Here is a 17,826-nt window from a genome sequence, read left to right as displayed (position 1 = left end):
TAGATGTGGGAATATGGAATATAACTTAATCTCTCTGGATCACAGGCTTCTTATCTCTAAAATGTGAATTAATTGAGAATACAATAATAATAAGGATATCTAAACAGAAAAATCTTCCTTCTTTCCAGTGTCGATAACATCAAAAAATGGAACCTAATATCTTTTAAGCCCAGGAAATATTGATGATAATGTTGTCTATATAGCATTAGCTATCTGGATGATAATCGAGCCATTTAAAAAATGCAGATACGGGGCGCCTGGGTGGCTCAGTTGGTTAAGCGGCCGACTTCGGCTCAGGTCACGATCTCGCGGTCCGTGAGTTCGAGCCCCGCGTCAGGCTCTGGGCTGATGGCTCAGAGCCTGGAGCCTGTTTCCGATTCTGTGTCTCCCTCTCTCTCTGCCCCTCCCCAATTCATGCTCTGTCTCTCTCTGTCTCAAAAACAAATAAAAAAAAGTTAAAAAAAAATGCAGATACGTTCCTATAGGTATGTTCTAATATAGGTGAGCCCCCATACGTACTCATTCTCAGAATACTGATTATTTTCTTTGTTATGATTCTTTAAAATTGCATAGATTTAGCCTCCAGTTATTAATATCTAAAACTCAGATGGAAAATGGGATAGTTTATGATAAGTCTACAAAATGTGGTGATATGGCATTCTTTATGCTAGATGTTTCAGATTGCTAATTAAAGTTATTATTACCGTGACTGCATAAAGAAGACTTTGTTAATTTATTGAAGTTAGAATCTAGTCATCTGAATCATTTTTTAAAAAAGGAGAATTGATCTATAAATGTAATTTTTAAAATTTTATGATTTCTCCAACGCACAACTTCCTGTAGCTTGCATGACTAGGAGGCTACAATATTGCCAAGAAGCCAGGAAGAATGAGTCATCCAACCAGGGAATGGTGTTCCAATAAAGAAAACTTCCAGACAATTAACACTTTTACCCCTTTACCCTTTAAAAGCATTTCAGAAGAATCATTCCTCAAATCAGTTGTAAAATTCCTGATATTTGGAGTAATGTTTACCACCTTTTTAAAGGTAAATTTAAGTGTTTTTTAGAATTTTTGTGTTTGTTTTTAACTACTAAAAATTTTGGATGAAAAACCTGGAGAAATTAAATGGTGAATGTAATTTAAGAAAAAGTAAGTTTGGCTAAACTGGAAAACAAAATTCCACAATTATCATCTACTTGATTCCCATGCGGCTGTTTGAGAATGTTCACTGCTCTTGTAAGAAGCATGAACCGTTCACTATTTTCTGGCCATTACTATGACGTGATTCAGAGCCTCCTCACCTTTTAAAGTATGTGTAAGCCAAAATCCTCATGTCTATAGAACCGGCTCAGCTGTACAATCTGCCTGCCATATGCCACCAAAACAGAGGGAACAAACAGCATAGTAAAAATACATTTTATAAACTGGTCAAAATTTGGTGGACCCAGATGCAGGATGGGAGTCCTCCAACCAGAGCCTGATCTAAACCAGTTGAAAGCTACTTGTGCAGACAGAGCATGGTCCTACACTGCATTGTGCCACAGGACTGGCTTTTTAGCTGTGAAATGTGGTTTTTAATCATTTTCCCATTCTTGCTCTGCTGTAAATTCATTTCTCTCTTTCCCCTCCATGTACCTACCTTCAGCAGCTCTGCACCTGTTTCTAATATGTTGCTTTTCCACTAAATTCAAGGGTGGAACTTAATTCAGGCAGTCATGATTACTAGCAATCTGTTCTCAATGAGGAAAAAGTGGAAATAATCTATTTGTGTCATTTAGTAGACATCTTGAATCCCCTCCGAATATTGCTTAATAAAACTGCAATACTGAAGTTGAAGATTATTTTTCATTAAATATGCTAATGCTACGTATTTTAATAGTGGCTTTTCCCCAATTGCTTAAATAACTTCCAAAATTTTAGCTCATTAGTTTTAATAATAACTTGGTGAAGTAGGAGGACAGCAAGAAATCTTTTAAATTGAATATACTATTCTAAGATAATTTTACTTGGCAAAGCTGAAGCAGTAAATGTGAAATATAATAATCTATCTTATATTATCATCTGAATAATATGTTTGTACCCTTTAAGTAAAATATTGGTATAGTCAGAAAAAAGTTGAAAATATTTTGCATCACAGTGGTTTAGACTTGCCTCATTTGTATAGTGGAAGTACTTAATTTGTATTTAAAGTTCAGACAATATGTTAAGTGCAAAATTCATGAGTTCTTAGGCACTGTTGGTGGGAATGCAACCAATACGTAACTTTGGAAAACAGAATGGAGGTTCCTCAAATAATTAAAAAATAGAATTATTATGTGATCCAGTAATTGCACTACTAGGTATTACCCAAAGAATATGAAAACACTAATTTAAGTGGATATATGCACCCCGATGTTTACTGCAGCATTATTTTCAATAGCCAAAATATGGAAGTGCCCAAGTGTCCAATGATGGACAAATGGATAAAGAAGATGTGACATTTGAAAGAAAACCAGAAAACCATGAAAAAGAGAAAGACAAAAAAGAATCAGATAAAGTTTTCAGAAACAAGCACAAAACAAGCAATGAAATGACAATAAATACCTATAAATAATTACTTTGAATGTAAATGGACTAAACGCTCCAATCAAAAGGCATAGCGTGACAGAATGGATTGAAAAACAAAGACCCATCTATATGCTGCCTACAAGAGGCTTTGAACACTCTTAAAAATTTCAAATCTAATCATACCTCTCTTCTGCTTCAAATTCTTACAAGACTCATAGCCGTTAGGATACAGTACAACATGGTCAAGTAGGCCAGTGAGGTTCTCCCAACCTGACACATGTTAATCTCTTCAGTCTCATCCAGAGCCATTTCACTTTTCTCTGCTCTAAGCACACTTTCCTGTGTGTTCTTGAATCATGGCAAACCTTTTCACACCTCTGTGCATTCCCTCATGTTGTTCACTTCACCCTCTCCCTTCTACTCATTCTTTGGGTTTCTTCATAAATCTTTTTTTCTTCTCCCCGCCCCCACTGCACCCCATAGGAATCATGTCAAATTCTTAAAATCCCTTATTGCGTCTTTACATTTCCTTTCATAGCACTTGAAAATTTTTATAAGAGTTCACTGCTTTCTTCGAATCTTGTTACTGGGTGTTATGCCCCTCCCTCTCCCATCTACTGTACTATAAGAAGCTTGATGAGGGAGAGTACCATATTTATTTGTTCACATTGTATGCCTAGCCTCTATTACCAGACCTGACACATAGTAAGTATTTGATAGATATGCATTGAACAGATTAAAAAAAATAGACTATTTGGGACCTGACTCACATAACACCTTATCTCTAGAGGCTATTTGGATTATAATTCCTTATTAAAAGAATGTCATTTACAATGGTTTTATTAACTAGAGTGTCCCTATTTACTTACAAGCCTGGAATTCCTGTTCCTGTTTAATGTGTTAACCTAGAGTAAGCATTTATGTAGTGATCTACTTGATCTTGGAACCTTATAGTCTAGGTTAAGAGTACACCATATCTCATGCACTGCTAATTTACATTCCTAAAAGACAGCTTCAGTTACTACATCCCATTGCTAAAATTTTGCAGTGGGTATCCTTTCCCCAATGTACGATTTCATCATTTCCACATTCAAAACTACTGTATGTGGACTATAACCCAATATTATTTCACAGTTTCCCCAGCAAGGTAGTTTTTGCTTCACTCAAATTAGACAATTCAATATTCCCACACATATCCACCTCTGGGCCTTTGTAGATTTTATTCCTGTCTTCCAGCAATCTTCACAAAATTAGGGCTCTTTTCTGGGGCATTTCTCTCATAGTGACTATCTCTGCCTGTTGATTCCCAGGAGCTGAATTTAATGTACTTTAAAGTGGTTGTGTTGCCCAATGTTCTCAGGCCAAGGAGATCCTGCATTCTTTAAGGCCTATTTCAAATGTGACCCCATGATCTGACTAAGCAAATACAAGTGACATTCAGTAATTATTATCCATTGTGGGTTCTTGCCAGACTAATGGATCTCTGGTGACCAAGCTTCTGCCCTGTGAAAGTGCCTAATAATGTATTTATGTCTTATGATATATAAGGGACAAAAAAACCAATATAGCACAATACTTGAAAGAGAACTTTGGGGAGTACAAATTCAAATGAAAATTCAAACATTTCTAAAAAAATTAAGTCAGTAGATCAATCAAAAAAGAAAAATGGTAGAAAATGCAACTCTACTTTAGAGCCATTACAAGAAGCTGTTAGATGAGCTACAAATGATAAATGTAAACTGCAAAGAATTAAATGAAGGATTGTTAAGGGCCAATTTTTGTCACATTGTGCAGCCCTGGAACCATGAATACCTACAGCAAAGGTAAGGGAAATTTCAGTCTATAAGTGGAATATTGGTATAGAAAGTATCATTGAGTGAAAAGGGATATCCTATCTCCTCATAGAATATATTAAAATATAAAGGTTGGTTGAAAGTTGGTGGTATAAGAGATTTACAACTGGCAAATTTCTATTTTTCACCTTAGTTAAATTAACAGCTTCAAACTCTTTCCCTTTACTTGCTCCTATCATTATAACAGTACTTAGTGTAAAACATTTTTCTCTGCTGAAAATAAAGCATCATCATTCTGCCAGGAGCCTGGTTTGTTAGCAGCTCAAGTGGCCATATGAAGCTAACCCCAGGGCTACTGCACTGGCTGTGTTCCTAGGAGAAAATCTCAAAGATATCCCCAGTCTTAGGATCTCCTTGGCCTGTGAACATTTGGCAATACTACCACTTTAACATACCGGAGTATGTTAAATTCAGCTCCTGGGAAGCAAAAAGTATATGGTATAGCAGCATTGGAAATCTTTCTGACTAATTAAGGAACCATGTGGGAGTTGTGCTCGTGGCATTCTCATTTGTAAAGGAAGGAAGACTTTACGAAGAAGGAAGAAAAAGCAAGTGAAACATTTTGCTGAATGCACATGGATTTTAGAGCTACATCTTCCTCCTAAGAATGTTCCCAATGAAAATGAAGGCATCCAGCCATTTTTAATTTAAGCATTGGGTCAAATTGATTTTCCAAGGTCAAGATCGTTATAACTTCAAAGCCTCTTTGCTTTTCTGAGGATAAATACTAACACAGCCCACAAAATCAGTAAACCAAACTAGCAGCTCAACTGACTAAATTTCTTGATAATGAAGATAGGTTGAAAAGCAGGATGTAAATGTTCTTCCTTTCTTTTTAAAATAATAGCATTACCTACAAACTATCGTAGTCACTACTCCAAATTTTTCCTCTTTGCTCTGGTTATAGAGTCTTTTTTTTGAAGACTCAGAATTGCATGGCAAGAGTGATGAACTCACCCATCCATCTTTTCTAGACAATGGGTTCCATCATGTCCTAAAGGAGAACACCCTCCTGATCAACCCAGAAACAAAGAAATTGCTTCAACCCTGATGAAAGACACTTTGATAATGTACCTTTTACTTACAGAGAAATCAATCTCAGAATTCCAGAGGAGAAAGCATATTGAAAATTAAGTTTTCATCTGTGTTTAAGCTAAATACATACATATAATACATAAGCAAGTAAGTGCTGTAATATGAAGCAAGATCTTTACAATACACTTATGTATAAGTAAATAAACAACATAACTTTTAAAATATGTGTTATGTATACTCACTCAAGTGACAGCATTCAGAAAAGTTCAAATTGTGAACTCTTATTCCTATTTATGTTAGAATAAAGGCCAGACCAGTAAACATTCTAAATCCTCACTGTCCCTTCTGCGTACTGTTGTAACCTCAGCATCATAATACTGAGGTTTCTGTGTATAGGGCTGAGCTACACAAAAGTTGAGAAACAAGTGTTCCCATCATGGTGCTTATACTCCCCTGGACAGATAAAATAGATACAATAAACAAATTACTATAGGTTGAGATGATCAGCGAAGATGTCACAGCCCTCCCAAGAGAAGGGCATAACCCATGTAAATAGTGAAAGGGGTAAAAATATATAAAGGGGTAGGGTGAAGGGTATAACAGGTCAGACTCATTGAGTTTGTTGAGAAAAATTTATTTGCTTGGAAATGAAGTTTGGTGGAGAGATTTGTAAGAATTTAAAAGTTGATATGGCATCATCCGTCCTTCACCCAAATTCTTTTGGAAGGGTGTATTACCAATAAAATATCTACATTAACCATAGTAACTTTAACTGATGTGAAATCTGCTTTATTGCAAATGGGATTTGAGTGGATTGAAAATGAGAGGAGGTCTTGGTGCTTAGCTTTTTGTCTTTGGTCATACCATTAGCTTATACAACTTTGGGAGATTAGACTGATTAAACAACAAAAAGATTTCTATAGATTAAGAAATGTATGCGATAGTCCTGTTAATAGTTTTTCATTTACAAGGAAAAAATAAGGATTTATGGATTATGAATTAAAATCAAGAAAAAAAAAACATTTTCCTGGACCGACTAGGTTTAGGATATTATGTTGTTACTATGATTACATAAAACTGTATAATTCAATATGGCTGCATATAGGATTACATACAACTCACTTTTATGAGAGACTACTTCTATTAAACCATACCTTCTTAGTCCAAAGGGCCTTTCATGAGAGTCATATAAACTCATGCTAAGATGAAGAAAATTGTATCATTGTTCTTTTGGATAAATTTAGCTTTCAAATTTCTTATCATTATTAAATTGAGAATATGTAATTTTTAAAAATTTATATAATATAATCAATATTTGAAGCCTGGAGTAGCACTGGCTCACTGTCTTGGGCTCTACCATTAGAAAGCATGGTCTATTTAAACAAATCATTCCTGCACCTGTCTTGGATTTATACGCTCTGCTTCCTGGATTCAGGAAGCTATTCAGTGTATAAAGGTATTTCAATGTGATAATTTCCTCATAATTAACACGATTCTTCAGTCATATTCAAATTTTACATTAAAAATCTTTCATGTACATTAAGTCTACCAAGGTGAGTTGAAAGTTTTTCTTATTCTAAGTTCATGATGTGTTTTATGTTGCAATTCTTCCTTATTACAGAGGGAAAACTGTACACCTAAAAGCTGCTATTACTATAATTATATGACAGGAAGGCGAGTGACAAGTCTAAAAATAGTAGTAGGCTCCCTGGGGGTGCCCAAGTGTTAGAACTAAGTTGCAGTAGTACAAAGGCACAGGATGATGAAAAGCAGTTTCATCTCCTGAAGAGTAGGTGAACTGCAGACCTATCTAGAAAAGAGAGTAACTACCCAACGTCAGTTAAAAAAGAAAAAAAAAAAAGGAATACTCATCACTTTGGGGAGTTTTTCTAAATTTTTTTTAATGTTTATTTATTTTTGAGCGAGAGAAAGAGACAGAGTAAAAGCAAGGGATGGGCAGAGAGAGAGGGAGAATTCCAAGAATTCCAAGCAGGCTCCAGGCTCCAGGCTCCATGCTGTCTCAGGGCCTGATGTGGGGCTCAAATTCGCAAACTGAGATCATGACCTGAGCTGAAGTTGGACGCTTAACTAACAGCCACCCAGGCATACTTTGGGGAGTTTTTCTAGATAGGTATTTTCCAAATATCTAATTTTTAATTTAATTGTTTTATACAATTATTTTATTTTATTTTATTTTATTTTATTTTATTTTATTTAAGTTTATTTATTCTGAAAGAGAGAGAGAGCAGGCATGAGCAGGGGAGGGCTGTCAGCATGGAGCCCAATTTGGGCTCGAACTCATGAACCCATGAGATTATGACCTGAGCCGAAATAAAGAGCTGGAAGCTTAACTGAGCCACTCATGTGCCCCCAAAGTACGTTTTAATCACTTAAAAATACATGGGGGAGTTGGCACGGAGGGCAGAGACAACAAACTAAATGTTCAAGGTGCACACATTTATCCAAAGAAACCATACTCTGATGCATTTTTCAATCAACATTTCCAAACAGTTGACTAGGGAACATTTATATGTACAGGTGACCCTTGAAATAGCATGGGGGTTAAGGGTGGTGACCCCACAGCACAGTTGAAAATCTGCACATAACTTTTGACTCCTCCAGAACTTAACTACAAACAGCCTGTATAAAGTGGTCTCTCATATACTGGTTTATAAAAGTAAATGGTGATGCAAGGATAAAGCCTCCAGGAGGTCTCAATTCCATCAGAGCTCCACAGATGTCAAGAAGGTAGAATGAGAATTTTCCTGAGCAGGTTTCTTCAGAGAGAGTGATTTTTCTGAGTCCCTTTCTCAGCCCCCTTTGGGATAGAGGGTGGGAGGGCTACCTTCTAACACTTTACCTGGGGAGACACCTTCAAGAAAACCACTTGGGTATCTCTGAAATAAGATCATATTGTTGGGGGTCACATATAAGAACACAGAATTAACTTGTGGACAGGGTCTGACTCCTGCCAAAGAATTGGGGAAGGCTAGACACAGGATCCTCATTGCTTTGGTGGTAGGAGGCAGAACACTGAGGGATGGGTGAAGAGAGGGACGCAGGAGTGCTTCTCTGTGGACCAGATCTGAGCCACACAGGGGGGCCAGCTTTACATCTTGGGTCCTGTCCAAGAGTACCACCTGGCAAAGCAAGGAGCCCAGAGCAGAAGGAGGTTGGAGATAACTTCTGGATTTCGCAGGACTAAGGAAGTACAGGAGGGAGACTCAGGGGGTGTTACCTGAAGAGCCCAAAGGATCTCATAAAGAAGTGTCAGCTTTAATCATCTGCCATACCCATCAAAGAACACTAGCATAACACATCTAACAAGGGATTAAAACTGCTTCTTCCTGGGGCTCCTATGTGGCTCAGTCGGTTAAGCGTCTAACTCTTGGTTTCAGCTCAGGTCATGATCTCATGGTTTGTGAGTTCAAGCCCCACATCAGGGTCCACACTCACAGTGTGGAGCCTGCTTTGGAATTCTCTCTCTCTCTGTGTCCCTCCCGCACATGCATATTCTCTCTCTCTCTCTCTCTCTCTCTCTCTCTCTCTCTCTCCTCTCAAAATAAATAAACTAAAAACAACAACGACAACAAAAAACTGCCTCTTCCCTTCCCTTTAATCCCTCCTTGTGTCTTCTCCCTAGTGACAAATAGTAGCTCCTAATAGGCTTATAACAGGAGAGAGAAGAGAGCCTATGGAGTATGTTCTAATTCCTGGTTTCTAGCCCCAAAAAGATCTTGGAGGGATTTTATTTGTTCAGAAAAAAATGACCCTTTTGCTAAATAAACAGTTGGAGACAAAAAATATGATTGCTTTGGTTATTTCTGAAATTGAGCTTGTTCAATATCCCAGTTACAGAAACTATGAAGCCTGCTAGTAATCCAGAGCAGAGCATCAGGAGAGGCACATTTTAAATGCCACCTGTCTCATGCTTTAAAGTCACCTTATCTGGCAGAAGGGGAAAATGTAGCTGTCTGAAATATCAGAATACAAAACATGATACCCCATGAAATCAGCAGCATACAGTGTGATTCAAGTCAGAGTTTAATCTGCAATGCTACATCACATTTTTTTTGGTCAAGAGTGAAAATAATCATGATGATGATGGTGGTGACGATGATGATGATGACGACACTCTAGCCCTTTCAGATTACTATCATTGGGGAATTGTGTAGATAAGGATCTCAAAATCAGAGGACCTAATGCTACTGCTTAGGATGATAGAACGACTTCAGGTTGGGAAAGCAAGAACGAACAGATGTTCCCTAGGAAGACAGAATTAAATGACCCTGAGATCCCAGACATACACAGTAGGCTGGATAACTTGCAGTAGACTAGAGCATACAGTAGTGCACTAGACTAGATTTGATCAATACTTTTACTGCAGCCAAACTGTAGGGCAAGTGATGGAGAGACAACAGACAATGTCGAGGAATGAATTCTGGGGCCAGATTAGGTGGGCTGAACCAGTGCAATCTGAATGACTACTATAAAATGTATTGGAGCTCTTTCTTTTACCTCAAAAATATAAAATTATTTTTGATGAAAAATAACATCAGTGAAAATAATATCGACATTAATTTTACAGTCATCCATGGAGATGGTTCTAATACACTTAAAGACAAATATTAACTACAAGAAAAAGCAGCTTGTCAAAAAGATAAACATAAAATTGTTATATGACCCAGCAATTCCACTCCTAGGTACATGCTTAAAAGCAATGAAAACAGATACTCATATTACACTTGTACTCAAATTTTAACAGCAGCTCTATTCACAATAGCCAGAGGAGGAAACAACTCAAATGTCCATCGACTGATAAATGGATAAACAAATGTATTATATCCATACAATGGGATATAAATGAGCCAAAAAAAGGTAACTAAACACTGATATATGTTACAATTTTGATGAACTTTGAAAACATTTAAAAGGTCATATATTGTATAACTCTAGTTTAGGAAACATTCAGAATAAGGAAATATATATATATATATATATATATATATATATATTTGTAATGAAATATATATATATATATTTGTAATGAAATATATATATATATATTTGTAATGAAATATATATATATATTTGTAATGAAATATATATATATATATATATATATTTGTAATCAGCTCTTTCTGTGTAGATTGTACCATATGTCAAAAAAGTAACAAAGGATTACCTCAGTACGCTTGCCTTCTATTAAGCCCTTGTAATATCAAGAACTTGACGATTTGAATTATTGCAGGCATCATAACATTTTTGCTTATAAATGTCTATGATTGCGTAGTTGAATTAATTGGGTTTCCAAGTTAAACCTGGCTTTGTTTTTATTTTATTTTTTTTTAATTTTTAATGTTTATTTATTTTTCAGAGAGAGAGACAGAGAGAGAGACAGACAGACCATGAGTGGGGTAAGGGCAGAGAGAGAGAGAGACACAGAATCCCAAGCAGGCTCCAGGCTTCATGCTGTCAGCATACAGCCTGATGCAGGGCTTGAACTCACGAACCACAAGATCATGACCTGAGCTGAAGTTGGAAACTTAACTGACTGAGCCACCCAGGCGCCCCTAAGCCTGGCTTTAAAGCAGGTCTAAAAACATAAAAATAGTGAATTCACCTAACATGCAGTGCAATGGTAATAAATGCAATACCAGAAATTGAAGATTTGGTTTTAAGAAAAATAGGTACCAATGATGCAGACAGAAGGAGATGGGAAAAGAGCATTTTTTTTCTAAAGCAGTATCAACTGAAAGAGAAAAAAACAGTATAATAGAAACATACATCTTGCTGCAATCTTATCTTAAATCTCCATTATGTTAGCCCAAATTCCTTTGAGTATATAATTTTCAGTCACAGTCACCATTGTATGAAGTCTCCTCTCCCTTACTATGTGCTTTGTTTTTTTCCAGTTTAATTGGAGGCTTTATTTTAAAATGAACCTTGAAGCAATTTTGGTGGTTCACCTCTTCATTATTTCAGTAACAAAATACCAACTTGCTCATTGCAGTAGTTGATGGCAGTGTCATTACATTCAAGGGAAATAAAGTATCTGGGTTCCTTTTCTCGCATTGTGTGATTATAGTGTTGAAAATGTCTGTAAATAAAACAACAACTGAAACAATCTTTGGCTATTTTGTAAGTAAGTATAAGTCTAAGCTGGTTATCACTCACTAGAAGTATTCTAGAACTACTTTAGCCATTGCTTCCAGAAGTGCTCTTTGGCGAGGTGTATACTATATAGTTTGCCATGTTTAACTAAACTTCTGCATTATAAAATCTTCCTTCACTTAGGAAATACTCTTCTTTATCTGTCAAAAAGTTAAGGATGTTTGGTCGAGTATACAATTACTGTCTGACTATCCAAAGTTTAGCCCCAGCGAAAGTAATTCAGCATATGAAAAAAAAAATTCAATGAATGTATCATTGCATATATTTACTTTTCTCTCTCTCGAGAAAAGTTTAGAGCTGCAATCATTTTAATTAACACATTGTGCAGAAGAATGCACGACAGCAGCTGTTAATATGCATTTTTAAGACTAGAGGGTGTGGTGACTTATCTAGATATAAGAGCAACATATGTTCAGCTAAGCATATGGATTATAATATAAATTACGATTGTAATGCAGAGAAACAGAGGGACATGTGCAATGGCTGCCTGTTTTCATTTAATCGCTAACATTTTTCTAACATACATTAGAGAAGGCGTTATTTTACTGTGGAAATATGATAGAACAAGATCGATGATCATACTTTCAATCAGCTTAATGCATTCTGAAACATGTAACTGTTTTTTCTGTGAATGTAAATTCAGATTTAAAAACGTTATTCAACAAATAAATTGAAAACAAATAACTATATAGCGAGCATCTTAAAGCAACCTTAAAATATCAAAACAGACTGTGTTTTCCTGTTTTATCCACTTTGTTTCATTATGTTTTTGACAGAATAATGGTTTAGTTACTGTGAACACTATTAATTCAATTTACAAACTAGCTGGTTGGAGATGGTAGTGATGACACAAATTACCTTCTCTTGATATTGGCGCCTTGAAGAATCCAAAGACTGGATTAAAGCCGTGGCATGGCCAACAAACATGGCATAGCAGGTGGCCCCAACGATCATGCTCAGCATGGTAATCCAGAGGTCAGACATGCTGACTGGGGCCTGGGCTCCATACCCAATGCACAGCATGTGACTCATAGCTTTGAAGAGTGCATATGAATACTGCTTTCCCCACGAATCATTCTGGAAGAGAAGGGAAAGAGAAAACAGGCTGAGTCATTAGGATGGCAGAATAAAAAGTGAGTATGACCCGTACACAAAAACATTATAGAGTAACGAGTATGGAGAAACATCCTTGTAATGGAACATTTAATTGCTACTCAAATGACCTGCGGTTTCCAAAACTTGCCTACCACTAGGAAACAGAAACAATCTACTGATAATATATGCATTCCAGTCAGTTTTAGGTTTGTTGTCTTTAAAACTAAAATTCCTTTTGGGACAATGGTGTGACTGTCATATAAAAATGCTGATAGACTGACTCCAAAGTTTCAAGGAAATCTGGTCATTTTCTTGCAACGTATTTGCAAGATGAGAAATGTTGCAGGTAAGTATGAAGGTGATGGGTCTATGTATAGGAATTTTTATCAAAACTACGATGTTTAGATTTAAAATCCAAATGGATATATTTGCATAGTCCTTAATTCCATACTTCTTAAATGAAAAATACACAAACATTTTGGCAATGGAGGTCTGATAAATGGAAAGACTTCCCTGAAGTCCTCTTTCAGGGTAATGTAGATTGGGATTCAAATGTCAGGATTGATGATGGATGAATCTTGTTGGTTTTTTATAAAATAAAATAAGCAAAATAATATCTTGGCAAACCCTCTGGAAAAAAAAGAGCTGACTTCTGAGATTAGTTACTGGATGCAATTTCTGAAACCTTTCAAAAATTTACTCCAAACTCTATTCTACAAAAATAAGCTATTCAATATATCTTATCTACCCTTTGATAAAATTTAAAGGACTATTTGGATCAATTTGTATCAAGTTCCTGGCCCAAGACTTACAAAATTTATGAGGTCCAGTGCAAAATGAAAATTTGGGATCCATTAGTTCAAAATGTAAGAAAAAAGTGCTGTTAAAGATAATAATAGATACTAAATTTTCCTTCAAAATATTTTATTACTTATGATAGTAATAGCGATAGATGAATAACAACATAAATTTATATATTTCAAAAAATAATATTTTTGTGTCATAGTTATATATAATATGATAAATAGAACTACTGTATTATTGTGATATATTGATCATATAATTTTTCTGGTTTAATTTTCTGCAAATCCATTTCTTAGGTCATCAACATTTTTACAATTAGCAATTTCATTTTCAACTATAAAATTGTAAGTGACATCACTTGTTTTGGCTAAGGTAAGATCACAAATAATTTCTGATAGTTTCTGAGAAATTTTAAGAAAGATCTTTCTGTTGATGCACCTATTACTGGAACTACTTAGAATATTCTATAGATTATGATAACATTGGCATAAATTTCTGATTTAACATAAATTTTAGTACATCTGGAGCTGATGATTCTAATGGAACATTTTTCAATGAAGATTTAACTCTATACAAACTAGTTTCATGTATGAATGTGATTTTTAATTAAACTTTCTACTTTAAGATAAATATAGATTAACACGCAAATTTTAAGAAATAATAGAGAACCCATGCACCTTTCATCCAAAATAGTAACATCCTGCAAAGTATGTACAATGCTACAACCAGGAAATTGACATGGGTACAATCCATTGATCTCACTCATATTGCACTGATTTAAGGTGCTTGTTAGTGTGTGTACTTAAGTTTTATACAATTTTAACGCCTGTATAAGTTTGCGTATTCCTCACCAGAGTCAAGATACAGAACAATTCCATCACAACAAAGATCCTTTACACTGTCTATATGTTGAATTTAATGTAAATGTATGCACTGACATTTTAATATTACCTCTGACATTTCCTATAACTTGCTGAGGTTGTGCAAGAAACCAAAAGTAGTTTCATAATTCGTATATAATCCAAAATGCCTGTTTATGTATTTTATTCCTTTATTTTCAATTATAAGGTAAAATTATACAAAAAATTCCTTTTTTTGCTATTCATCGGTTCATTTAGAGTTTCATATGAAGATAGTGTTATTTTCCATCAAATATGATGATCTTTAAATTCAATCTGTATTTCTAGGCTGGTGGATATTTGCTTTGCAATGTTGCAGGAGTTTTCAAAACTGGACATTGTAAACTGTGAAAAATTCTAATAACTCCCTGATATGTTTTATTGCAACATCCATGTATACACCTTAACTTTGTAATAATTTGCTGACAAAGTTTACCATCTGAGTTATGCAAGCATTATTTTGGGATTTAGGCAGATTTAATGTTCGTGTAGATACTGCAGGGATGGGATCCTGGGACTGATAGGCAGCTGTCCTCTCACCAAGATTCCTGTCCCTGCCGGCAGTGGGGGAGCCGCTCCTACCTCTTCCATTTGTTGCTTTTGCTGCTGTTGCTTTGGGGGTTGCTGTTGCCACTGGTAATCTGGCCCAGTTCTGGCTTGGCCACACTGGGGACACAGCATCCCAGACTGCGGAGGCAGGCAGATATGCACCTTGCTGTCAGGCCAATTGCTTGGCTTCTGTGTTGCCCACTTTGCCTGCGGGTCTGAACCTGTGTATGCAGAGTGGCCCCCTGAAGCTCCAATGCTCATGGTCATGTTCATGCTCCACTGTCCCAGTGAACTTCATTTACAGAACATAAATTCACAGATAAAGTTATTGAGAATATCAAGATAGCAGCAGCGGAGCTTTATAACAAGCACAAGTTCCTTCTGGAAGTGGGTCCCTGTGCAACTAAAAGGTCATGCCCACATACACACAAAGATATCCCTGCCTTTGTCGAATTAACTCTTAAATTATTGGAAAATTTTAAGTTATTTAAAAAAATATTGAATATACATAGATAATTTTTTGTTCATGTTTTAATGGAGTTATCCAATTAGGAAAAATAGGACATGATAAAGCTGAAACATCCAACTTCATAAACTTTGGAATTGCATATGGCTGCTGACAAAAATAACCAGCCCCGTTTGGTTGAAAGAGTTAAGTTTCTTAAAGTGAAATTCATTGTTACTTATAAAATAAGGTCATGTTGCCCCATCCAACCGTCCATGCATCCATCCATGTGTACACACACACACACACACACACACACACACACAGGTGTAAAAATGAGATTCAATTTTAAGAAATGAAAATTATTTGCATATTATACTATGCATACAGTATAATGGACCCACGCACAAGTTTTCATTTTGAGAAATAAAATTCATTCCTTACACTTTTTTTCACACATGAAAATACATAGCTATACTTAACAAATAAACCTAAGGTTGCCCAAATTCTAGATGTTCCAGGAACTAGAAATGGAGTATTCAATGAACAAAGAAATGTGTTCTATAAAAATCTTGAATATACATGTTATTTAAAGTGACATTAAACTTCCTGAAATTCAACTCAGTAATACACTGATATACTAAAAATGAATTTATTGCAAAGGCTTTAATTCCTAAGATCTATTCAAAGAACGAACAGAAAAGAAAAAAATAAGCTTTGTTTGTTTCTCACTGGCTTTAAATCTCTTCCGGGCTCCCTTGGGACTCCAATTCCCTTGTTGTGGTGACTTCCATCTGGTACATGATGATCTTCTCATTTGCCTGGCATCTACTCCTAGATTAGGGCTGGGGCTATGTCTCATTGATCATGTTAAACTCTAAATTGCATGATTCGGTGGACACACTAAATATTTTTTGTTGAAAACACTGTTGTTGAAAAAAAGGGTGAATAAATAAATTTTGACTGTGCTGTTAAATCTAATGCAAGATTCCCTTCCTTACACAGGGGCATAGTCATGTTGTTAAGGCGTCTTGATGGACATAGATATAATGGGAATAATTCAAAAGCCAATGGGGTGTCCAGGGGAGACCCCATTTTAATTATGTTCGTATTGTTTATTTCTTTGTTTTTGAGGGGAAACGGTAAGTGGAGCTGGAGAAGAGCATTTCAATTTTCCAGAGGAATGCAGTTACATAATAGCCAAAGTAAGAATGTGTGTTTAGGTTCATTTTCATTTATCTCCTTAGGCACATACCCAACACACACACACACACACACACACACACACACACACACACACAGATTCTGGCTTTTTTTCCCCTACAAAAATGGATCATATCATATATACTTCCCTGCATTTAGCTTTTATCACAGGAAAATTCCTCCAAATAATCTAGTGTTCATGTAACTATGTCAATTACCCATTGTTGATTTTGTTATAGTTAATTCTCGTATTTTTCTACTGTTTTCTAGTTTTTGCCGCTACAAACTATTCTGTAATAAACAACTTTGTACATATAACCTTTATCTCTATCAAATAGATTCTCAGGAGTGTGTTTGTTGGGTCAAAGAGTAAAGTTTTCAATTGGTTTTGAAATATATTGCCAGAATGTTTCAAAAGGCTGTAACTTTTCCAGAAACAAGTAAAATCACACTTCATCACCTTTTCTAGTGAGAAATAGTAGCCCACAGTTTTATTTTTTTATTTTTATTTTTTAACGTTTATTTATTTTTGAGACAGAGAGAGACAGAGCATGAACAGGGGAGGGTCAGAGAGAGAGGGAGACACAGAATCTGAAACAGGCTCCGGGCTCTGAGCTGTCAGCACAGAGCCCGATGCGGGGCTCGAACTCACAGACCGTGAGATCATGACCTGAGCCGAAGTTGGCCGCTTAACCGACTGAGCCACCCAGGCGCCCCGCGACCCTGTGTTTTGAAGCCACAGTTATTTTTATTTCCATTTCTCAGACGAAGAATTTGAGAATGTTTTCATATACTTATTAATATACTGGACTTCTCATTTCTGATGAAATTCTTGTTTTTTTCTTATGAATTCGTAATACATAGTTGAAGACTGGATATCAATTCTTTAACTATTTGCTTTAAATGTCTATTCCTAATTTACTGTTTTCCTATTTATTTTTAATGATATAATTTGCCATACAAACATTTTGATTACTTTATGTAGGAAAATAAATCTACAATTTCCCTGTGAGCTGCTGAACTTTCTGTATTGGTTAAAAAGATTTCCCTGAATCTGTGATTATTCATATATAAGTGTTTTTGAGATATGTTACTTTTATATAACAGTGGTTCTCAACTGAGGATGATTCTGTCACCCAAGGAACATTGCTGAATTTTTTTTTTTTATAACTGGAGGAAGTGCTGTTAACATCTAATAGGTACAGGCTAGTGAAGCTAGT

At 35.7% G+C, this 17,826-nt stretch overlaps 1 protein-coding gene across 1 annotated transcript in view; it reads right to left on the bottom strand.

Moving 5' to 3' along the window:
• The window catches only part of HCN1 (hyperpolarization activated cyclic nucleotide gated potassium channel 1), a 386,411-nt gene that overhangs the window by 94,882 nt on the left and 273,703 nt on the right, over positions 1-17,826 (bottom strand). The window contains exon 4 of the mRNA XM_042960321.1: positions 12,470-12,688. Within this exon, the coding sequence (XP_042816255.1) occupies positions 12,470-12,688 (219 nt within the window). The remainder of the gene's footprint in view (positions 1-12,469; positions 12,689-17,826) is intronic.

The sequence above is a fragment of the Panthera tigris genome, chromosome A1 (genome assembly GCF_018350195.1).
Source record: "Panthera tigris isolate Pti1 chromosome A1, P.tigris_Pti1_mat1.1, whole genome shotgun sequence".
In the NCBI taxonomy this organism is placed as follows: Eukaryota; Metazoa; Chordata; class Mammalia; order Carnivora; family Felidae; genus Panthera; species Panthera tigris.
Note: the sequence above shows the minus strand (reverse complement) of the source record. Positions and strands in the feature narration are given on the sequence as shown.